This window comes from Hirundo rustica, chromosome 6, assembly GCF_015227805.2.
Source record: "Hirundo rustica isolate bHirRus1 chromosome 6, bHirRus1.pri.v3, whole genome shotgun sequence".
Lineage (NCBI taxonomy): Eukaryota > Metazoa > Chordata > Aves > Passeriformes > Hirundinidae > Hirundo > Hirundo rustica.
The window spans coordinates 24954826-24979658 of record NC_053455.1 but is presented as its reverse complement, the minus strand read 5'-3'; the positions used below and the strand labels follow the sequence as shown (position 1 = coordinate 24979658).

Sequence of the window (24833 nt, the reverse complement as noted above, 5' to 3'; positions counted from 1 at the left end):
CGCGCTACGGCCCGGGGTGGGGCGGGCAGCCCCTCTCCCTCGGCGTGAGTCCGGCCCCGGAGGGCTGAGCGCCGCTGTCACCATCCCCAGGAGACGACGGCGGGGTGCGCTAAGTGCTGGTACGCGGGGAAGACGCCGAGGGCGGCGGCGGGCGGGCAGGCTCGGTAGCCCTGCAGGGTGAGGGCGGCCTGGGCGCTGCATCCCGCCAGGGCGCAGCCCAGCTTGGGCCGCGCTGCGGGCGCCGGTGGACTGGCGGGACAGCCGCGGCAGGGCTCCCCGTCCCGCACCAGGACCGGCACCACCACCCGGCGCAGCAGGGCGGGCGGGCGCGGCTGGGGGCTGCCGGGGCCCTCGCTTCGCGCCCGCTTCATCTTGTAGCGGTGGTTCTGGAACCAGATCTTCACCTGCGTGGGGGTGAGGCTGAGCAGCCGGGCCAGCTGCTCCCGCTCCGGCGCCGAAAGGTATCGCTGCTGCCGGAACCGCCGCTCCAGCTCCAGCGTCTGCGCCTTGGAGAAGAGCACCCGCCGCTTCTTCTTCTTCTCCTCGGCCTCCGAGCCGCGGGCGGGGAGCGACCTTTGGGTGGAGTCGGGCAAGCTCATCTCCGGGCCGCTCTCGTCGGAAGCTGGGGACAGCGAGTGGGTTAGAGAGAGGGAGCAGCCGGGGCCCGGGAGCGGGGCAAGCACGGAGGAGGCCGCCGAGAGCTGAGACGCCTCTCGCAGGGAGAGCCCCGGCTGTCTACCGGGCCGGATTGATCCCAACAGTCAACGAGAGATGTGAGCTAACCCCAGGAGTACAGTACACCTAGCCCGCGGGCCGGAGCGGGCTGTCCTCCCGTGGGGGACTCGCTTTTCCCGGCCGGCAATCCCCGCAGGAGCACGGCCGCTTCGCCGCGCGCAGTCCGAGGATCGCGGGCTGCCAGCCCCCGTGTTTCCTGGCTACTGAAACAGAATATGAGGCTGCCCGGTCCTTTCACAACTGCTTTTCACTCGCCTCTCGATTACCTCAATATTTAACTTATCCCGGTGGTGTTCCCGCACCCATGCAAGGGACGAGCTCCCCCTGCGCACACAGGTATACAATAAACGCCGTGTGTCTGCGGCACCGTTTCTGTGTGCGAGGTGCGGCCGAGACGCCTCACAGCCGGGTGTGCGAACTGGAACCTGCCCGCCGCGCCGGCAGGTGCGGGGATGTAGGCGGTGGCGCGCAGGGCGCTCCGCGGCAGCTCGGGGAGGCCAGGCACGGGGGGTGCTCAGCTTTCCTCTGAGGGGCGTAGGGTGGCCTCAAACCCTTCTGCACAAAGCGACAGGGTTTTTCGCAACGGTGAAACGGGGGTTAAAAAAAAAAATAATAATCCGGGAAATGGGCTAAAACGATAAACGCGCAGAGAGAGGTAGACACAGCCTGAGATTTTGGGTTCTGCCACAGCTGGGAACACGCCCAGACCTATCACCCTCCCCCCCGCCGCAAAAAAAAAAAAAAAAAAATCTCCCAAAATAACCCACAACAAAACCCAAACCCTCTTTTCTGTCTTAAGATCGTGGCCGGGGCATTTCAGCGGTTTTGTTGTTGCAATACAGTAATATTATATAAAATTCCTAGCCTGGATTCCCCCGGTCCTGTAGGCTGTGTACACTGTCAATTCACTGCTTCGCATCTTCCTCAAAGGAAGGGGGGAAACAAATAAAAGATAACTGAGCGGGGATGGCGAATTCCTGTCCGGTTTATACTCACAAGGATAGTGATTTCTGTCTGTTTCTATCCACCCTCGATACGGCGAGCCGGTGCAGTTCTCCGGTGAGTGGTGATGGTCAGAGGCTTGCTTTATGTTATTTACATCCTGCTCTGGTAAATCCAAAATGCTCCTCACTGTAAAACTGATCCTGCCAGATGTGGCCATGGTAGGTTGTGCACACCCCCCACCCCAAAAAAAAAAAAAAAAAAAAAAAAAAAAAAATCACCCCAAACAGAACTCCCTTCTTTAAAAGCTGCGAGGAAAGGATTGCGTCCAGTTACTGGGGAATCTCTCGGCTCAAGAGGACCTTCCTTTCCATCGCCACCTAACCTCAAATATTAGTGTCGTTTACAGAGGTGTCCTGTTTATATAAACAGTCCTCCCCACTGCAAACACTGCCTGCTTTCAAACCGTCCCTGTCTATAGGATGCTAAGTACCTGAATTAGTCAAGTGCTAAAGCCCTAATGGGAGTAGGTGTAACCCCCCCTCCTGCCACCCCCATGAGAGAATAACCCGTTACCTCCCAAAGACAGCAGGAAACAGGCGTCATCATTACATATTCTGTCTGATTAGCCAAAAGTGGGGACAGATAATGGTAATTGTTAGCAGTGAATAACATCTTGGGTGGCATGTGGATGACCAACAACCACCCCCCTCCATCCGCCACCGAAGCCACCAGCGTCCCTTCTATCCGCAGACAAAGTGAATCCTCCCAGGACATCCGCAGAGTATGCCGAGAGCCCTCTCCCCGCTTCTCTCTCTTTATTCCACCCCCCCCACCCCCCCGCCTCTTTCTTGCCTCTTTCTTTAAATCTGGAAGGAATTTAAGTTGTTATTTGTTTTGTTTGCAGGGCTGTTTACAGTGCTACCTCAAATTCTCTCCTTGTTGTTGGCAGGTTTCCTACCCTCAACGGGGCATTTTTCACACCTCGGCTGAGCTCTCGGCGGGGAAGGCTGGCGGGTGTGTGCGTTAAGGAATGGGATCTCTAGGACAGGGCTTTTTTTTGCGTCTTCACCGAGGCATGGTAGATGGAAGGTGCACCTTTTTCTCGAGAAAGATGATGGCGGGAGCTTGGCATACTCGGTCCATAAGGAAGAATCGGGAGGGGGGAAGGGATGATTTTTTTAAAAATTTATTTATTTTTTAATCACCAGATTGCGTTGTACTAACCCAGGGAATATCCCCTCGGGCGGGATGTGCGAGTGACTGAAACGACTCCAGCTGGGGAGAGGGAGAAAAGATCAAACACTGCGCGTCTATTTATCCCTGCCGCCCCTGCCGACCGCTGCTTCATCTGCCGAAAGAGGCAGCGAACGGAGCCGAGGACCGGCGCGCCCCGGGCGGAGGGTGCTGACTGACACTGTCTGGGCACGGTTCGGGGACGCCCGGCGGTAGCTTCTCGGGACAAGCACCTTCTCTCAGCTTCCCCTCTCCTCATCCTTTCACCGGGCGGCCCCGTCCCACGGCGAAGCTGCGGTCGGGCTTTGCCCAGCCTCGGTGGCCGCCGAGGACTCGTAAGAAAACACGGTAGAGACACGAGCGGTGCAGCGTGCCGTTCAAATGCAAAGCCGCGGTGACAGGGCTCGGTCCCCAGCGGCGGGGCAGCGGTAGAAGTGACCGATGGGGGCGATGTTTCACGCGGGTGGCGCAGCGTGGGTCAAGCCGTGGGACCGCAGCGGGCGGAGGAGGGACACGCTCCCCCCGCCCCCGCCGCGGCCGTCTTCCCCACAGCCTTCCCCGGTGTCACGGGAGGGACCGGCGCACGCCTCGGAAAGCAGAGGGAGGAGAGTCTGGCTGGATGGAGCAAAGCCTGGAGGGAAGGAGACAGCCAGCCTCTCCCCTGCAGATCAGCTTCCCTTGGAGCGTGGGCCGAGGCTCTCACAGCTCATCCCCGACGGGGGAGCGTCGCGAAACCCTGCGGCCGTGCCCTGCGGGCCTGCAAAAACAAGCTCAGATACGCTCTTCTCCGCGGCCGCTTTGTTGGTTCTAATTTCCCTGTCCAAACAGGCATCTATAAGCTATTGTGTATAGATTACATCTACCCAGCCCCTCTCTCGTCCCCCAGACCTGCTGCCCGCGTGCCCCCGGCCACCGCCGACCCTCCCCGCCCTGGCCTGGTGTCCCTTCTGGGAGCAGTTACGATTCTCGGGGAAAATGTCAATAGAGCAATAACGACGAGGGAGAGGTGAGATTTATATCGGCGAGATTTGTGGGCGAGATGAACGGGGCACAAGGCTTCACTTGGCCACCTTCCCGCATATTTCTTCGAGACCGGACAGGCTCCATATAAACGATTCCCAGGCCGTGATTACTGCAGCCACCTATCAAGCGTGCCTGGTGACAGTAGTTATCTCCCAGCTCCGAGCACAGCCTCCCAGCCGTCCTGGGTGGTCGGAGCGAGGGGAGCACAAATACATGCCAACTGCTAGGCCGTGAACAAAAGGGAAATGTAGCCCTATGTCCCGGACCTGTTGGAAGCATTTGTTCCAGTCAAGATTTTGCATTTGTTCAGATCTAGAATAATAGGTGATTGACGCCTTCCCACAATGTGCTTTAACTCTCCGGGATAAATCGGAGCTTGTTCCTTGTTGTCATGGTTTTCAATAGGGTTCAATGGGATTGAACCACTATCGACTCTGCTTTACGTCTCCGGCAGCCCCGTCCATACAAATTTATTAGTTACGTCTTTTTAAATGAGATTAAATTGAAACGACGTGTCCATCCTCGGCGGAGCGGCTACTCCCGCTGTCGCCCTCGCGTCCCCTTCGGCCCCGACCGCCCGTGTCACCGGCGGGGCAGCCCACGCCCGGCGGGGGGACTGCGGGGCGCGGCCCCCCCTCGGCCAGGTACAGCCACGCTCACCTGCCCGGGCCCGGCCGGCAGCGCCGCCGCCGCCCCGCGCTCCCGGGCGCCCCGGGTATAAAGGGCCACCGAAAAGGGCTTATTAATATCTTGGCCCAGCAGGCAAATATTTGCTGAATGCCTGCGCAGGAGAGTTTCGGGGGGTGGGTGGGGGGGCGGTCGACCAGAGGAGGGGACGGGGCCGGGGTTCAGAGCGCCACAAAGTCATACAGTATCCGAGGTGGCTCTTGAGAGGAGTTTGCCAAAGACACTCTAAAGAAAGTGCAAAAACTTTGCAAGGAAAAAAGTCAGGATGAGAGAAAGAGAGTCTACTTCAGTGACCTCTCTTAGCCTTTTAATCTATTTAACATCCTAAGCCCACACTGATGTGTAGAAATAAGTAAATGGTACTCTTCAAGCCTTAAGAGCTCTTCAGCGTCAAATATTTGCACTTACTCTTAGAGTTTTTTCTCAAATAGCGCAAGACACATTCCCCTTGGGCGAGCGGAGCTGTCTAAATATACCTACGCATTGTTATCTGCGGGAAACGGTTTGCTTCAAAGGCAGAACGTAATAACCTGAAATGTTTCATCTCTTGGTTTGCTTGAGACAGACTTGGACGCTTTACAGCTCTGGTTGCCCGGCCTCATTTGGGGGTTTGCCGGGTCAGATTTCACTCTCTCCCGCCAAGCTCCTGCCCACGGACCCCCGGCCCTGCCGTTCCTCTGGGGAGGCACCCTTGGATCGAGGGGCGCGTTTGCCGCTCACCTCTCTCTACGGACCGCTTCGGCGGGTGTCCTCGGCCCCCCACCGAGAGCCGCCTCTTCCCCGACGGTACCCACGGGCAGGAGACAGGGCAATCATTTCTCCGGGGCTGTTAAAAGTACGCGGCAGGGCCCACTCTTGTGCTCGCCCGCAGCTGCGGCGGGGTCCTGTGGCAGGATCGGCCCCGCCATGAGCCCGTCTCTGTGGGCGCACGGGGTGAGACCTTGTTGGCCTCCGCCGCTTGTGCCCGACCACCCGGCCCCTCCGGATAAATCCACAGAAACACTTCGCTCCCCCCAGGCCCTCGACCGTTTAAATGAATGTTCACCTTTCCAAGGGGGTTAACAAAATATTAAGAATATTTGCTTGTTTTCACACTGCACGCAGCGCGCTTTTCAGCTCATTCTCCGACGACCACGCGCGGCTGCGGCTCATGTGGAGCGGGGTAGGAGCGAGAGGAACCCGGGACCCCGGCCGCGTCCCCGCAGCCGCTGGAGCGGACCGAGCCGGGGCGCGGTGGCCCTGGCACCCCGTGCGGACACCGGTGCAGGTAACCCTGCAGCGTGGACAGGGCTGCTCCCGGCCAGCCGGAGCCCCAGAGGCACCGCGGGGTTTCCTGCCCGAGCGGCGGCCCGGCCCGCTGAGGGGATCCCGGGGCTGGCTCGGACCGTCCCGTCGAGGCTCACGCCGCGCCCTTGGCCGGCACCCCTCCTTACCAGCTCCCGCTGTAAAAACACCTCCGACCACCTGAGAAAATAGCGGCTTTTTCTAGAATTAGTTTCTTCTTCTTCTTTTTTTTTTTTTTTCCCCCCCTTTCCTTTTCTCCCTCCCCCCCCCCCCCCCCCCCCGCCCCCCCTCCTTTACTTGAATGGGTTCATTTACTGTGCTCAGTGGAGGATTGCAAAGCAGATTGACCAAATCGATGTATGTGAGATGCAGAAATCGAGAATTTTCCTAAACCGGTTGATCGTCCCTACACTTCCAAAGAGGAGGAGAGAAAGGAAAAAAAAAAAAAAAAAAAAAGAAAAAAGAAAAGAAAAGATTATCAATAGAGATCCGTCTGGCTCTGATTGGTGTAGTCCTGGCTTTGAGGAGGAACTCTCCACAGTGTATGTGCAGAGGCGTTAGAGGCAATACACTGAACTGAATGAAATGAAAACCTGACCTCACAGAATTTAATGTGAACTTTAGAATTTATTTTAAAACAGGCAAATTTTCACCTTTTATGTAAAACCCAAAGAATTATTTACTTCATTTTTCCGAATAATGAACTTTCCCATAACTTTATACCCTTTTCCTGCATCATCTGAAAATAGTATCTTTTATCTTTCCCTCTCAACTACAAACCAGCTTTAGATTTTGAAAATTAATTTAACCCTTTATTTGTCCTTTTGTTTCCCCTTTTTTGTTTTTTTTTTTTTTTGCTTTGCAACTAACACTCATTATAGTGCACTTTCTAATTAGGGTAAGACTGTGGAAGACATGGAATATACCCTACAGGAAAACTGGTTTTTATATTTCTGTACATTGTATTTGTCTCTCTTTCCTTGTAGAATAATGAAATTTGCTGTGTGCATTTCTTGATACATCTGAACAACCTGCACCTCCTGCAGTTCCTTTATTTCTTTTTTTTTTTTAATGACTATTTTTAGTTTTAAGTACCGAAATACATTGAGTCTAACCTATTAATGACGTCAAGAAACAAACTTCTTTCTTTCATAGCCAATTTTGAAGATGCTTATTCTCTGGTGCACTAACTGCCATCCCATCAAAATCATGAACCCCTTTGCTATCAGTTTTATTTTGCGGGGTTTTTTTTTTGTTTTGCTTTGTTGGTTTTTTGTTTGTTTGTTTGTGTGTTTCAGAGCTCATTAATTTAAAATAAATAATAATTATTAAATCTGATATGTGTAAAGCACACTATTCAAGACTTACACTCTTTATGAAGCCCTTCATTTTTCATTCTCCATTTAAACAAGAGACTTTGCTCCTTGAAACAGGGATACTCCACAGCACTGGAGGATTCAGGATTGAGTTTTTCATTTGCTCTGTGTGATCATCCCGGAGAAATTATTTTGCAAGTTGATTCAAAGCAAAGCAGCAAGGGACAAATCCTCCTTGCTCTATAAGTTGTTTGGGACTAGTTTGTACAGAGCCAAACCGGTGTAGACATGACCAGGGCTAACCAGATGCTTGTGCTTTCCTTGCTTTGGGCTCCTTGAAGCTCAGCTCGCAGGAAAGACTGAGAGGATGGGGCTTTGGCTTCCCACTGGGGTTATTTGGCTCATGAAACTGCAGCAGTTGCTATGTTAAGAGCTGGCTGTAGTACAAACTCTGTACCTGACACCTTTGCAGTGCCACTGTCTCTTTGCTCAGTTTTATCCCTCACTCTCAGCCTTCACGGGCTGTACAGAGAGGCAGGAGCAGGTTCCAGCTGAGGGGTAAAACATGCCCAAGACAGGGCATAATCTTGGGCCCAGATTCAGCTTCTATCTGGAGCATGTGGGTCCTCTCCTTCCTGTGTAACACACCCGTGCAAGATGCTCAGGCTTCCGGGTGGAGATGGTTCATCTGGAGCTCAGGGGCAGCCAGTACCTTCAATGACCTTGGAAAGGAGCTGCTCCCAGGCAGGGCCAGCAACCCTGACCCAGATACACCTGGCATTTAGGTACCTAACCACTCTCTACTTCAGAGGGAATTAGGTGCCTAAAGCCCCTTGAGAATCTGGCTCCAAAACTGAAGTGGGTGGTGCTAGGAAAATGGGGTGAGTGGTAAGACGGAAGGAAAGTCCTAAAGCAGTTGTTGAGAAACTGCAATAGAGGACAAAAATTTCCTTGGGGAAAGATGTCCATATTAAACAATGCCATCACTTTCAACAGACCTTCTTAATGACAAAAGGCATTTTGTGCTTTGGATAGTTCAGAGGGATATATACTTGATTTCAATGTATAATTCCTTGTTCTGCACTATATTATACCACTTACATTTTAAAGTATTCATTAAGTTCTGATAAATATCCTCTATTAGTTAAATTCTACTGAATTACTAGAATAAAATTGGCAGCCAAAATTGCAGAATTCTAAAAGGTCCCTTTATTATTTTCATGAGGCTTTATTTTCTTCCTCTGGGACATGCCAAGTCACCAGAAGGCTGGGTACACACTGATGGACTGGCCATCACATGAGCAGGCTGCTGTAAAGTCAAGAATGTGTTTCCTATTTGTGAGCCAGTAAGATGGGATTTTTCTCAAGTCACATACACAAACCTTCTGTGACCATAATGGGGTTTGAGACTTTTGACCATCTATCAAATTAGGTTGAGGCTTTTTTTTCTTCAGATTTCAAGCAGAAAATAAGATAGTCTTGTACTTTGTGAAATTATGCTAAAAGACACTTGTAGATCTCCACAGAAAATGTTTAAGGAAGGGTATCTCACGGCTTTTTCCAGAACTGAAGGATTTGTTGCTGATGCTGAGGTAAAATTATATGAGTACAGAAATTCAATTTTAAAACTGCAGATTCTTACCAGTATTAGACTGAATTTTCGCTATTGTTTACACACTATTGACTACAGCAGCCTTTAAAATACAGAGTAAAATAACTCTGCTGACTTCTCGTGCAGCTAGCTGAGCAAAGCTATGGTGGCTCAGGCATGCCACACAGTGAGTGACAGAGAGGTTTTGGCTGTACAAATTACCATGAAGGAGTTTAAAGGGGAGTCACATCCAGTGTATAGCAATAAAATCAGTTTTTATATTTGACATGGGCCAAAGCCCCAATGTAAATGTCTCCATTTCCATGTAATTAAAAATAAGATTATGATTTTTTTAGATTTTTATGACTTGATATTCAGCTAGCTTTTCACTCCTGCAAATGTATGTTGTAAAAAAGATTGTTCCAGGTTTGTGCAGCGAGAAGCTACAGTATATTTTCACTTACAACAAGCTTCACACATATAATTCTCTACATTTTATGCATGTACCTCTATACACACACTTTTGATACTCATTAATTAACACAATATTGGTCTTTCTATCTCACAGTTGATGATTCTTTTCTTCCTCACTTTCTAACTCCACAGCTATCTTGGTTTTCTTCTCTCAACCCATGGATTATCTGTCTTTTCCCTTATTTTTCCCTCTCCACAGTTTACATTTTAAAGCTTATTTGCAGTCATTTTCTACAGTAACATGAAGTACTAAACTTCCTTTACCTTCAGAGGTTGCATTATGAAGCCAGGAGAACCTGTAGTAATTTCTCTATCCTGTTGCATTTTCTTAAATGCCATTAATAATTTTCCAGGCTTGAACCAGGAACAGTATGGTTAGCAGGATATAGGAAGCAATCCTCCCCCTATACTTTGCACTGGTGAGGCCACACCTCAAATCCTGTGCTCAGTTTTGGGTCTCTCACTAAACAAGAAGGACATTGAGGCACTGGAATGAGTGTAGAGTAGGACAACAAAACCGGTGAAGGGTCAAATCTGATGAGGAGCAGCTGAGGGAATGTATAATCCTCTCACTCTCTACAACTACCTGAAAGGAGGTCATAGTGAGCTGGAGACCCACCTCTTCTCACAAGTAACAAGTACAGGACAAGAGGAAGTTAGCCTCAAGTTGCACCAGAGGAGTTTTAGACTGGATATTAGGAAAAATTATTTCAATGAAAGGATTGTCAAGCAATGGAACAGTATACCCAGGGAAGTGGAGGTAGATGTGGCACTTAGGGACATGGTTTGATGGTGGACTCACCAGTGCTGGAGTAACGGTTGGACTCGATGACCTTAGAGGTCTTTTCCAACCTAAATAATCAAAACTGAGCAGCCAAGATGTAAAAGATCTGTTCCTCATTTTGCTGTCATATTGTATAAATGTATAAATGTAGCCCCAAAGGTAATCAGGACTCCAATGAGGCAGATCTAGTTTGGGTGAGATTCAGAAATGTAGTCACTTAATTGAAACAAGAAAATCAGTTTATGTGGCTACTTTACATGTGGTGAGACTTTGTTTGTAGTATCCCCTTAAGTTACTTTCTCAAAGGTTCGTTTGCACAGCAATTGTCAAAGTCCAGCTCGAGTAATAAAGTTACATGATCTAAAGGAGATATGATAGGTGAGGATGGAGGGAAGATCTGAAATGTAGTTTGGTTCTGCCACTTTTATCCCGTATGCCTTTGTGCTTCCTCATCTATTTCCTTGCCTTTAAAATAGGGTCAGATTCTACTAAATCAGCTTTCTCTAACCACTGCTGTATGTGGTGTGATTTTGAGTATCCACAGAGTGCATTAACTACATAAAATGCCTTAAAAAATCTAAATAATCACTTGCATGAATTTGTGGAAACAGGTATTTCATGGAAGAATTTATGTTTTATACTGGATTTGTGTGTGTGTCATGCTTTTGTTCAGTGAAGCTACTCAAATAGCTGCGGTTGTCAAGGCAAATAAGTTATGATTCATGTGTTGAAACAGCTGCTGCAAGAACATTTCAAAAGAAAAGTTATTTGGGTGTTTAACTCACCTGCAGACCCAGTGACATCATATTAAGTAACAGCTTCTAAAATGTGACTGCTGGAGCTCCCATTAAAAAAAAAACAACAAACCAGGAGCAATTGCTCATAAAGTTTTCAGCCAGGCACTAGTACTGTTAAAAAAGGAAAATCTAATTTTTACTTCTGGGCAGCAATTAACAATGTAGATAAATCCAATTTGCTTTCACACCCCTTCACCCCCACTTGTCATCATGCTCCTCTCCCAGCACAACTTCATGGCAATGCTCAATGGCTGAGCACACAATCTGCTGCCTAGTGAGAAATTAATCTTTATGAATACTCACAGATGTGCTTTTTGGGGTTTTTTTGACCTTGAGTGGGCTTGCATGATGTTTCAGAGTTATGTACTCCACTTGAGGTTACTGTGGGCAGGAGCAGTGGGCACTGGAGTGTGGTTTAATCTTTTTGGGTGTAGAAACAGGGCAGAATCTGACTCTGCTTCATGTCCAACAAAAACAGCCAGCAAATCCTCTGGCAGGTTTGTCAGAGAAGAAGCCAGCTGAGGCACTGGACAAATCCTGAACACACAGGCTCAGGAAACAGGGCCTACAAAAATCCAAGGGGCTGAAGGAACACAGAATATCTAATAGTGGATAAATGACTGCTGACCCTCCCCATCTCTGCCCTCTTTTTCAAGCTGATCCCAGGGTAATGTTGTACATCAGCTGTTTTCTTTAGGAGTGTCTGGTCAGCTCTGCACATACAGTTTTAAACTCAACTGAACCACCTGATAACTCCTCTGGTGACTGATTGTGTGCTGACATCCTTCCTAAATTAAAATACATGGAATTAATAGTGCTGGGACCCTTGCTTGTGATAATATTTTTGCAGATTTTTGCAGATCAGCTACTAACCACTTGAAATACCTAATGGTCAGTTCTGTTTGAGTTAGAGCAGCTTACTATTTGGGTACTGCAGCTAAGTGATAGCTTTCACTAAAATCCTCAAAACTATGATATTCCCTAAATCAGGTTCTTGAATATCCCTTTCTGCCTTCAGGCTGGGGCACTGGGTGAATATAAAAAGCATTTCCAAGATTTTCTCCCTCATATTGCAATGCTTAAGCCAAGTGACAGGAAGGAAGAACAATGGACGATTAATTTTAAAACAAAACATTCCTGCCAGCCCTCTGCAGCTAAATGGAAGCTGTAGTGACTGTGGAATTTATGGAGAGTATTTCAAAGTGGGATATATTTATCCCACGACAACACTATTGCCATGACATTTTGTGACATACCTCTACTAATGAGTAAACTTTGAGTAATAGTTTACACTTCACAGAGTTTCTTACATCAGTGAAAAAAAAAGCTACTTTACTGTTTTTGGAGCAGACATATTAATTTTTTTTTTCCCGTTCCTTGATGTGTTTCCTTTCTCTGTTTTTTATACAGTGAGCAAAAACATCTATTGATTAACAATACAGCTGAAATTCCAGCTCACAGTCATACATATTATGGACAATATCAAACAGATTTACAGAATTTAAAGTAATGATTATTAATAATGGCTTTAGAAGGATGACAAGGACGATTTCTTCTGTGAATTCAGATCTGTTGCAATGATTTAGTAGGCATTTAAGGTTAAACAGTCAACATAAGATTGCATGATCCATATTTAATCTGATAAATATTTTATGTTTCTTTACAGCAGCAGCTGGTTTATTTTATGTATTTAATCAAAGAAGTACTCTGTAAAGCTATTCTGTGCTTCGTCCATAATAAATGTTTTCTTTAGAGTAGGGAAAAGTTCAGCTGTGCTCACATAGTTACATTATGCATGCTTTCCTGCTGTACCACGGGGGGGAATTACATTTGCAAACAGAAAATAAAAATGGAACGGCAGAGGGGAAAAAAAGCAAACATTCTTTTTAGTGCCTGTCTCGCAGACACATCTCAAAACACTAAAGGGAAATGATTGAGAAAACAGTGCGAGCCATGATTCTTCAGAAATCAATGATTAGCATCCAGCTAAGAGCTGCTGAGCCCGACTGTGTCTTGCCTGCGGAGTCTGGCCACAGGGAAGGTGACAGTGCCGGTACTGCCAGGAGCTGCAGGGGCCACGGGCACAATGGCTGAAAGAGCGACCACCCAAAGTGGCGCCGCTCACATTGAGCATGCACTGAGACCTGTACCAGTTGACCTCAGCCTGTGACCAGCAGAGTAAAGAGTCACTAACTCAGAAAGGTAACTTGGGCTCTGCTCTTTAATGGCTTTGTAAATCAGGATAAGCACCTTATAATGAATGCAAAAACTTTCTCGGTAACCAAGTGCAACTGAGATGGGATTGGGAGGCTGGGGCATTCCTAGGAGCAAACCTCCAGCAGCATGCAGAGCCCAGCTGCTCTTTTTGTACAGTACTGTCTGAAGCGCCATGCAGCAAACAAGCCAGGCTGCAAGGCAGTATTGCAGCACTCAGTTTAAAAGTGCACATCTGCACCTTCCGATTGCTTAGGTCACCAAAATCAGCAGCCTCAGAATATGCTGTCAGAACTTTCGGAACAGAGATGGAAAACTGTGACATTCTTACAGTGACAGCAGGACAGCAAGGAGATGCATTTTAACATCCACAAAATCAGTACTTAAGCTTTCCTGGACCTAGAACGGTATTTTGTGCCTCTGGGTGCTCCCAGGTGGCCTTTTTTGCACCTTAAATAAGTATTTGCCTTGGGCTGCAGATAAAAGATACTGCTTCACTTAAATAACGTTACAGTTTATTGTGGGTTTTGGTCCTCAGAGGGTTTTAATTTGTTTGGATGTGACAGCTGTGTTGCAGCTGCAGGCAAAATATTTTTTCTTTAGTGTCAACAGCAACATTTTTAGAAATTTCCTGTACTGCCTCGTTTGGTTCTTTTATTTTTTCCAGCTTTTATTTTATGCAATTAATCTTTGTTCGCAGAGTGTTTAAGTTTGTGTTCTTCCTGCTCATTTTTGATCCTCATATGCTCTGTTTGGTGTTTCACTTGTGCAGTAACCACTACGGCAACATTTTCCCCTTCCCTCTTCCAGATCCAAAACCTCAGGCTACAGAATTTGCCTATGACTAGCATGTGAAATACATATTACATTTTGTGTACCACACCCAGTGGAGGGAGGTCTGGCTCAGAACATCTTCAAATTATTCTTCTGCATCTCTAATCCTGTCATTTGAGTTACCCTAACTGATTCTGATTCTGAATTACAGAATTAGTTACCCTAATACCTAATGGATTTTCAGTCCATTGTGAAGATGTAACACTCACTGACACGAGTCTTAGTCTGAAATATTCTCATTTACTCAAGGCAGCTATGCCTACTCAAGCATATTCAAATCAATATTGACTAATAAGCTCTCAATAATCTTTCAAATAAACACACCCAGCAAAACAATGAAAGAGAAAAAAAATACAGGTAGACTTATGAAAAACAGTGAGTACCAAGATTTTGTTTTACGTAAAACCACATTTTCAGTGTTTATTGCCCTACTGACTTGCTGGTGCTACCTAGGTATAAACCAGTTAAGTTGCTGGCTCTAGCTGTTTCACTCCTTCCTTTATGGCCTTACGATTCCAGGCTTTCGGAACAGATAGGAGAAATGAAAGCTTACGACACTTGAAAATGAACTGAAATTTTGCAGTGCTGGTTAAGTGTTTAACTGCTTGTCAAGGTTAACAATGTGTTTAGTGTGCACACATGAGGGAAATCTTAAACAAGTGGATTTACAGAACTGAGTCGTTGCTAGGCTGAGAGTATAGAGGCCTACAGCTACAAGTTGGAAGATAATTGCTTGAAAATATTGCTATAAAAATAAACCATAAATCTCCACAACCAGCTTCAGATAATGTCATGGGAACAGGCTGCATGCCAAGAAACAGCAGGGAAGGTAAGAGCTAATGCTTACTCCTTTGCATCCAGCAGCACTCCAGCACAGCCCGTCCACTCCCAGCCCGGCTGGATGCCCAAGTCAGGCTTGTCTGGCCAGAAAATTGCATCATACAAATAGGAATAACAGAGAAGAGAATCAAGCAGCACAGCTCCCAGACTCTACAGCATCTTAAAGAAAGGATTACAGAGTTATCCAGAGTGCAGAAAACTCCCTTGCTTCCTTTTCCTTTTTCTTTCTTTATTTTTTCTTTATTTTTTAGAATTTATTTTCCTTTTTTTTTTTTTTTTTTTTTTTCCCTTTTTCTTCTTTTTCCATACAGCGTCATATATAACTATACCGTGGAATGACAGCTGGCTCAGCTTTTGTATTCTGCTATAATACAGGTCCATAAATTTTATTGAAAATCTACCTCCTTTGTCCACTTCTACAGAGCTGTTTAAAGACACACTTGTTATTAAACAGCTATGAAAATACTTGAGATGGAAAATGCAGAGTTTGTAACAGCACACTAAAGGCTGCAGTCTGGCCTCTGGAAGGAATTTAATTCCAGGTAGTATTGGCATTAGCCTATGTCCCTTCAACCAGTGGAAAGGACAGTGCCACAGCTTCTGCTTTTTTTTCTAAAAACTTTTTGGCCTTTCAAAATTACTTGATGTTTCTTTTCTGCTGGAAAGCTGTCAACAGCAAGTAAGCACCATTGTTTCTCTGTCTCTGGGTTTGAACTTGTCTTCCTCTCCAGCTTTTTACCTGGGACATAATCTGATATATACATTAGCCTGTCAAAAAAAGAATCACTGTAATTAGCATTCAACATCAATATTTTAGAGGAGTTATACAGTTCAAAATGTTATATTTACATCAGAAACAATGTATTACTCTCACTGTAATCTTTCTTAAGATCACTACACAAGTAAATATTTTCAAGTATTTTCAACAGAAGGGTTTTTTTTCAGATATAATATGTAAAAAATATGCTGTCATGTTGCACCTAAAATGAGCTAATTATAATCAGATTGTAATAGACAACCTGGTTCTAAGATCCTTTTGAAAAAATATATTCTGCATATACGAAAACTAGAAATTAACCTTCTTTGAAAACGGTTTCTTTTACGTTCTTATGATGTCTGGACTTGGGGCTTTCAAGGAAAAAATTGAATTACTATAAATCTGTGAGACTCATTTGCCCTACAAAGGCCTCATCCAGTTCTTCTGACAGTACAAAATGCCCTTCCAGAGCATCTTTATTGTGTTTGTATCTACTTTAACATACTTTGATGTTTATTGGTAGAGTGAGGCCCTTAGTTTAAATAACAAGCTGCACTTCTATCTTTCGCAGTAATAATGTATCACATTGCAGTCTTGAAGGGACTCAAGACTTGGTTAGGGGACTCAAATTAAAAGGTAGTGGAGAATGAAAAATATTTATTGAGCCTTAAAGGTCATGAGGGACAGTGATTTTTAATAGGAATATATGGCTTTAGAGAGGAAAAAATTGGCAGAGGTTTCCGTGCAACATAGCTTTTTGGTCCTGTTCAGAAGGATAGAAAGACAAATTGAGCTGGTATTTTTAAGGCCTTTAAAACCGCGTGTTGAGAAAAATATCAACTGTTGCTAAGACTGCAGGCTTAAACCCCTCAGGGAATGAAGCTCGCTGGCCATCTTCCGATACTCAGTTCCTTTGCAGGTGGGATGGAGGAGACCAATGTGTTCTGACAGTGGTTCGAAACTAAACAGTACACTTTTTAGTTCTGCAATAAAACAAGTGGATGGAAACAGTTCTTTCCCCAGCAAGTGGACGTTTAATGGCCCAGTGCATGCTGGAGACAGTAACTTGTGTGCCACGACTAACATACTAGAAGTCAGTAAAGGGCTTGGAGAACCGAAGCTTGTGGAAATGCGCCAAGTTTTTACGTACATGTTCTGTGTATAGGTGTTCTGCTGCCTTCTCTAGGGTTGGCCAACCGGCATACACACTAAAAAATCACGTGGCTGTTAGAGGCTTGTAAGCAGGACTAGGAAGCTGCTGGGACCTGAACATGAGAAGAGAACAGTCTGTTTTCCCAACTCCCGCATTCCCTTCTTTGTTACAACCTGAAACATTTCGCAGAAGCATAAAGACAGCACAGATAGGGAATCCCAGCAATGCTTATTTTTAAAGTGTCTTTCCTTCCCACACAAAGTCCTTTAAAACTGGTAAGTAAAAAGCTCTTGTCAGCCTTCCACTCCATTTATTTCTCTGGCTCCGCAATGCGATCTTCTTCCTTGCATCCCTCTGCCTGCTGCTAGTTCTTTGTTGTCTGAAGCCTCACTAAGATGAAGAGTTTACCTAAGTTGCTCAGTGGAAAAATATCTGAATATATCAGTTTGAAGTACTCTGCCTTTCTATGGTCAAAACACTTCAACATAGCTGTAATATTTTGACTTTAGCAAAATAACAAAATAGCCTAAACTGTAAGCACTGAAGTCAATGCAAAAAAAAAAAAAAAAAAAAAAAAAAAAAAAAGTTTTTGTGTGTGTCTTTTTGAAGTATTTAGTGTCATGAGAAATTCTGATATTTTTATCCTGATTTTAAGCAAGATTTTTTTTGTGTGTGAAAAGACGTTTCCCCAAAAGTTTGAAACAGAAATTACAAAATTTGTTCTGTCCTTATAAAAATAGTTATTGTCCAAGCACTGATTACTCATACCAAGAAGATGATTATTTCCCCCAGAATTTTGTCTTTAAGATGATACAGAGATTGATCGGGTTCTGTGGAAGGGCTGTTCTCCGTAGTCAATTTACCTTTGATTTTAAACATCATGGAAATTTGCATTTTCCTTTGCCTGACCACACTTGTCCTGAGTTTAAAATATGAGTGTCTTACTGCTCCTCTCCCCTCCCAGCTGGCCACAGGATCCCCAAACCACAGGGAACCTCCCAGAACCAAGAGAATGTTTTTTTTCCCTTCTGTTTTAGCCCTGGCCCCGTCACCCTGCCCTTGCCTGCTCTCCATGCCATGAGGCATTGCAATGTGTGAGCCTGCCAGGTCACCTCTCCTCCCAGGCCCCAGGTTACAGAGGCAGGCTGGCTACCTGGGTAAGCTGTGACACCCATGCTTGGCACCCAAAAGATTTTGCTAATTAGCACAATAAATACAGGGCTCAGAGCATGTACGGGAGTCAGACCCAGCCACATTCAGCGATGTGACTTCGATCCCAGAAGGGTCTAGACATTGGAATAGACTCATGTGAAATTAGCTGCTGGCAAGGAACAGTTATCCCAGTATTCCATAGACTACTGAAAAACCAAAGCAGACATTTAATTTGGTTTTTTGTCCTCAAATGAGCAAAGCTAAATAGATAAATCATGCAGGCCACCAGCTTTTTCTTACAGCTCAGAAAAGGCAGAACATCCCTAACATTTTCTAGATTTTTCTCTCTGGAAAAAAAAATTAAATTACTCCAGCAAGCAACTAGTAATGGAAGAGAACCTATTATCTGAAGCTGAGAGGTTGACTGCAGCTCAGTCAAAGGGTGAAAAGCTCTTTTGCATGGGAGTGAAAAAAGGCATATGGTTTTCCTCAGCTGTTCTAATTTCATTATGACACAATCCAACAAGCGATATAAAAATAGATTTTTACTTTATGTAAATATAAATATAAATATAAATATAAATATAAATATAAATATAAATATAAATATAAATATAAATATAAATATAAATATAAATAGAGAGAGAGAGAGAGAGAGTAAAATACTTTAAAACCCTATAGGTTCCGTGGACCTATAATAAATTGGACCACCTTTATTTGATTTCTGTTTATCTCAAGTCTCTTTTCACATCCAAACAAGTGAATATGGTCGAAAACCATATTACAAAAAGTAACCCGGGGAGTACTTAAAATCTCGTGATTATTTTCTTCCTAGGAAGGATTTTAGCAAGCCTAGGAATTTTTGCTGTTGTGGACAACAGTGTGTCTTCTTGGCCTTTCAAGATCACAAAAGCAAATATAAGAGGGATATTGTGAGCTTTTGAAACTCAACAGTCCTCTCATTCTCTGTAACTGAGATTTTAAGCCTAGCAGATCGGGATCCCAAGCAGGAGGGAGCAACAGTAGCCAAAGGTCTGCTCTGTTCTCTGCAAGGTAGTTCATGACCTTTGAAAGAGGAATCATCTGAAGAGTCAGGTGCAGAGATTAAGGAGGGAAATCTTTGTGTTGTGGGTAAAAGTCATTGCTTTGAAATGTTACTATGTCCAAAAGCAGCCAAAGTACTGCACAGGTGACAGAACTACTAAATATGAAACTCTCACTAGAAAAATAATTGAGTTCCTTGGTTCTGCTCGTGTTTTAATGAAACCAACATAAAGTTGTGAAATTCTCTCATTGATGCCAAAGATCCAGAAGAAAAAAACTTAAAAAAACTGAGGCAGAAGTGTTTCAGTAAAAGCACAAATCTACCCTGAAGAAGGACCTTTGAAATGTTAATTTTAACTGACATATGTATTATGGTATCTTCACCTTCTCATGAGGGGAGAAATCTCTGATTGCTAGCAAGTGGACCTTGCTCTGACCATGGAAAGGAAATAGCTTCCCATTATCATAGAATAGTGAGTTGGAAGGAGAATTCAAGCATCATCTAGTCCAATATTTTTTGTCAAAAGCACAATCTAGACAAGATAGCCCAGCACCCTCTCCACAATGAATATTAAAATTGCCCAACATACAATGAAAATTGAAAATTAAAAAAAAAAAAAAAAAAAAAAAAAAAGGAAAGGACTTTTTCTCACAAATACTGATCTTTTGAAATTTAAAGCTATGGTATTTTGCTGCAATTCTGTTCTACAAAATAATACTACGGAACTTAATAATATTGCATATATTTTGTAGTATTGTATTTGTAAGCTCACAAGGTTTAGAGATTGAGTCTAAATTTTCTATTTTGCAGTGTAAGGTTTTCCTTAATGTAGATGTGTGCCGATATAAAAAAAAATGGTTGTGCTTTCACATGCAGTCTTGCCATGGTACCATGATGTTTTATACTCTGTAATATTTATTTATTTGAAAATTTTATCTTGTAGGAGTTTTTAAATTCTAACTAAATTACACCTGATCTACTTCCAGGGTCGAAAAGGAAAAAAAAAAAAAAAAAAAAAAAAAAAAAAAAAATCTATACCTATCTGTATCTATATCTATATCTATATCTATATCTATATCTATATCTATATCCAATTTTATTTATTTTAACTTATTTTTTCTCAGTATTCCTATTTTTTTTTTCCCGGACAGGAAAAAGGTGAAAAGTTTTTTCAGTATCTTAACTTCTGAAAAGCTCTAGTTTTGGATATTGTCTAGTATCACCAATTACCTGTGGTTCAGCTTGGACCTCAAGAAAATACAAGCTGGAAATATTTCCCTGAGCCAAAACAGATCTGCTAGTTCCACTGCTTGCAAAGGGAAGACCACTTCTTCTTCCAGGGAAATCCATGTTCAAAATGTGGATGCTTCACTGGGGGTTCCTGACTCCTGCACTTCCAGGGTGGAGCAGCTCCGAGCAGAACCATGAGACAGACACTTCCACAGGAGCAGCACGTCCCCCGCTTGCAATAACCCAAATTTCTATCTCAAAACTTCACTCCCAGAGTGCCCATGAGGCAAGCAGGCACGCTTAGGTCTTAACTTAATTAGGTCTCAGCCTAACGTTTTTGGCCTTGTCCTCCGGGGTGTGACAGGGCAGTACTAGATGTCTTCAGGCCTTCGTGGTGTCGCAGCGGAGGAGGGCTCTGAAGAGAGCCCAGGAGCGATCGTAAGTGAGCGGGTTACGCGGGCATCTCCTGGCGCCCCCGTGCAGCTCTGCCCGGTCCCAGCGCCCGCGGCTGCGCTTGCAGCAGAACGTCACAGGGTCCCCATCTGGTATCGGAGCAAGGACTGCCGAAGGCTTCCCGCGGGCCAGCGCCTGCAGCGACGCTTGCCAGGGGCTCCAGCGGCCGGCGGCGGTGCGCGGGGATCTATCCCCCTCTAGAGGAAACGGCGCGGAGCATCGGCCGGGCCTGCGCCGCCGCGCCCGAGGGCTCCGGCTGAACCTCCCGCCGGGGAGCCTGAACGCCCGCGTTCCCCGCCTGTGGAAACCCCCCGCTCCTGTCCCAAGTGCCCGCGCCCGAGGGCTCCGGCTGAACCTCCCGCCGGGGAGCCTGAACGCCCGCGTTCCCCGCCTGTGGAAACCCCCGGCTCCTGTCCCAAGTGCCCGCGCCCGAGGGCTCCGGCTGAACCTCCCGCCGGCGAGCCTGAACGCCCGCGTTCCCCGCCTGTGGAAACCCCCGGCTCCTGTCCCAAGTGCGTACAAACCCACCAGCGGTCCGGTGAGACTGTGAATTGCAGACCTCTGCGCAGGTATAAAAAACCATGACAGGTAGCAGAGAAATCAGTTTTCTGACTCAGTGTTTACTGCGCAGAAAAAAAATAAATACAGCACGTATCGTGGTGGGTTTAAGTATTTCTTAATGTTTTGCCTTCTTTGATTCAGTCTAAATCGCACAGTCATTGCCTGTGTCTCAAAGGAATAACTGTATTTGGGGTTTTTGCACGTTAATCGCAAGACTGAAAAGTTTTGTTAGGCCCTTAAGAAAGGCAGCGCATACATATGTATGTATATCTTTATATAGATATATGGAGTTCCATCTCTGGGCTCTACCCTTCCAAACAGAACCAGCATCTCATAGAACCCTGGACTGGCACAGAAACTGGCAGGTATCACAATTATTATGCACAGACACATCAGATTTACTGGTATCCATGGGGAAATATGTTGCATGGCTTTTGCAAACCCATCTGGCTCGCCTGAAGCTGGTGGCCTGGAAAACGTTACCAGGCGCAAGAAACTGTAAATGTACCATCCCTTAAACACGTGTAATTATGCAATGCAAAAATCACACTGTCGTATCAAAATTCATATGGCAAAAAGACGCCGTGGTTTTGAATTAAAGGTTTTGGGGTTTTATTTTGTCAGAAGCTTCTGCTGATGCGGTCCTTAAGCCCTCAGAAGTCAAGGTGAGGCTTACTTTATGTCAGAGCAGGATAAGAAGTAAATAAGCGCACTTACGATGTTAAGGCATGAAATTATTTTGGCGGACACAGACAGGGATGTTCTGATTGAGAGGACAGAAAGGCTTTAAAAGAAGATGTATCATCTGTAAATTTGATTCCCAAAGTACAAATATGCAATCACAAATGAACAAGGGAACACTTTGTTTGAAAATATTCTGGTGCAAATTTTCAGGTACATCATACATATTGCCCTGACGACGCAGGAAATCTTTATGGATGTGTAATCAAAATGTGAGCATGGATCAGAGGGCTTTATCCTCATGAGGGTCAAGAAGTTTGAAAATAACTAGGAGAAGGCAATAAACTTCCAGGATGTGTCCCATTTTTAGTTCTTTTGTTTTGCAAGGCCACAGAATTAGAGAGTAGTTGATGTTGGAGGGCACATGTGGGGATCACCTAGTCCAAACCTTGGCCGATCCCACCCCACACAGCAGGGTCAGCTACTCAGGGCAGTGTCTGTCTGCATTTGGATATCGCCATTATAAAGAAACCACACTCTGCAGGCAACTTGTTCCCATTTTTTACTACACTCTAAGTAATTTCTTTATCCTTATGTTAAAATAGAATTTCCTGTTGCACTGTAAATATGAAGCAGAGGATGCTGATGTTACTTTTACCTCTATAAGACATTTTTGAGGTAAAATATTGCAAGAAAAAGGATGTATCCCGAGGAAGGGGAGGATCTGACATACCACTTGTCTGTCTCTTCTGTGCTAACACTGTATATGGTAGATATGAGTTCACTGTATGTGAGGTAAGAGTCCTTCATGCTGTTGTTTCTGCAAAAGTTATCTGTAAAAGCTTGTGTCTGAATCTGTAAAATCCTTCCTATGTAGTAAAATATAGTAATTATAAATAGAAGACAACATATCAAGCAAAAGAGCTTTTCTGAGGGAGGTTCATTTTGGTGCTTTGCTTCTGACTGGAATTTGATTCCTTGTTAATCTCTGGGTTTTAAACACAGGGAATCCTGCTATGGCTATTGATTATCATTATCATCAACGCTCTTCAGAAGAGCCTCACTAGGTGAGCACTCTTGGGTTACTCCCTCCAGATTCCTGGTCTAAGGTTTCCCAGCAGTCCAGGAAGAGCTGCTTTTAGGCTTTGAATTACACTTTTTGTGGGGAAATGTGAAAACTGACACAAATCCCAGAGAAAAGTGGAAAACATGTCATTAGGTTTGGTGAATTTTCTGGGATTACACATTCTGGCAAGTATTTGTGTGTCTCCCTAGCAGATTTCTGTGCTTTTGTTTCAGGTAACAAGAGTGACTGCTACATCGCATATCAGAAGGAAATACTTTGTTTGCTGCTCAAGGCTGAGCCACATCTGTAACATCTATCTCATACTCACCATTCAGAGAAATTTCAGCTAGACTCAGAGCCAAATAATTCAGTGGCTTTGTCAACATCTATTACTCAAGTGATGGAAGAAGGAATAAATTTGTTTTGATTAGGTCAATCTGAAGGAATATTTCTATGCCTCATTAGTAGTGGATTTCTTCTGTAATGGAGAATAGTTTGAGTCTTTTCCTAGACCATTTTTCCAGAGAAGAGATTAAACTTGCAGGTTCTTGGTCTGATTGGGGGTATGGAATGTCAGATCCGCCACAAAATTTGATTTTATATGCAGATGCTGGAGGGGGCCTGTCTCCATAAAGAGAAGGAAAAGAAAAAATACTTTCTGCAAGTTACTTCAGAAAATGTGTTACAAATACACCTGCAAGCCTTCATTAAGATGAATGATATAGGAAAACATTCACACTTACACATATACCCACCATTAAGACTTTCACAAAAAACCTTGAGTGCTTGGTTCCAAAAGGAAAAACAAGGACTTTAATTGATTATGACTTGTGGTGCTAATCTAGCCAAAGGCAAAAATTGTAGTTGGGCAGGAAACAGATCGCACAAAACCACACTTTTTCCAAGCTGATCACATGTTCCAGTCAGGAAATTCACTTGGCTTTTGGTAAAACTGCTATGATTTCTAGGATCTACAAAAAGCAGTGACATCTATGCAGAGTCCTCTCCATCAACAATTTCTTCTTTGCAGTTTCTTTTATAAATTTATAAATCATGTTCCACAAAATGCTAAATAAATTTATATGTGTGTCCATATTAAATGAACCCCCAAAACAACACAAACAAGCCAAAATTTTGCAAAAAAAGAATTAGAAAGGAAATTATTTTGTCTTACAATATAAAACTGGAAGTTACTTTTAAAAGATCAGAGAGTATTAAATAGGAAAAGAAATATTTCTTACAAAATAAATATACTTTGAGTTTCTATCTAGATGAAATGTGATTTGCAAAACCAAAGTTCTGTTGCTACAGACCTGCCTTATATTGTGGACAGTCCTCCACTTACAGGAAGGCAACTCTGGCTTCTTCTCTTACACCATTTCTGTGGAGCTCTGACCCCACTAGACTTGTAGGTATAAATATTTAACAGCTGTGCGAGTACAGATGACATTCATTGAAGCCAGTGGAAGCAGGGCAAACTTGAACTTGCAGCATAGATTAGAATTTCAAAGCAAAGTTCTTCTTGGTGTCTTTTTATAGTGGAATAGATCCTTGCTGTAATTCCCTTTGCTCTCTAGGGCTGAGTCTATCACAGATGATCTGCCTGTAACTTCAAACCCAGTGAAATGCAGCTTAGACCTGTCTCCAGCCGTGTCTAACACATCTGCCTGGTTTAAAAGGAAAGCAGAGTAGCAGGAACATAACATCTTTATTTTACGTGATACATTCCTAGAGTGCTTGGAGACTAAAGAGTTATCTGTGCAGAGAAAAAAGAGTTTAATGAGTTTCAGAAGGAAGGTGGATTTATTTTAGATGTATTAACCCTGTTTTGTGAATTAAGCCATTAGAAATGCCAAGGCAAACATTTGTGATGTTTTATAAATCTAGCTTGTAATTGTTAACATATGAAGCACACTTATTTTACTGCAACTAGAATTGCACAGTAAAAATTGATTCATGAAGGCATTATGCAATAATT

At 44.5% G+C, this 24833-nt stretch overlaps 1 protein-coding gene across 1 annotated transcript; it reads right to left on the bottom strand.

Moving 5' to 3' along the window:
* Window positions 1-77: 77 nt before the first annotated feature.
* Window positions 78-1897, bottom strand: NKX2-8 (NK2 homeobox 8). Its single transcript, XM_040068433.1, has 2 exons — window positions 1732-1897; window positions 78-622 (listed from the first exon to the last, which is right to left on the bottom strand). The coding sequence occupies exons 1-2, from the start codon at window positions 1895-1897 to the stop codon at window positions 78-80; spliced, it is 711 nt and encodes a 236-aa protein (XP_039924367.1).
* Between the last annotated feature and the right edge of the window lie 22936 nt (window positions 1898-24833).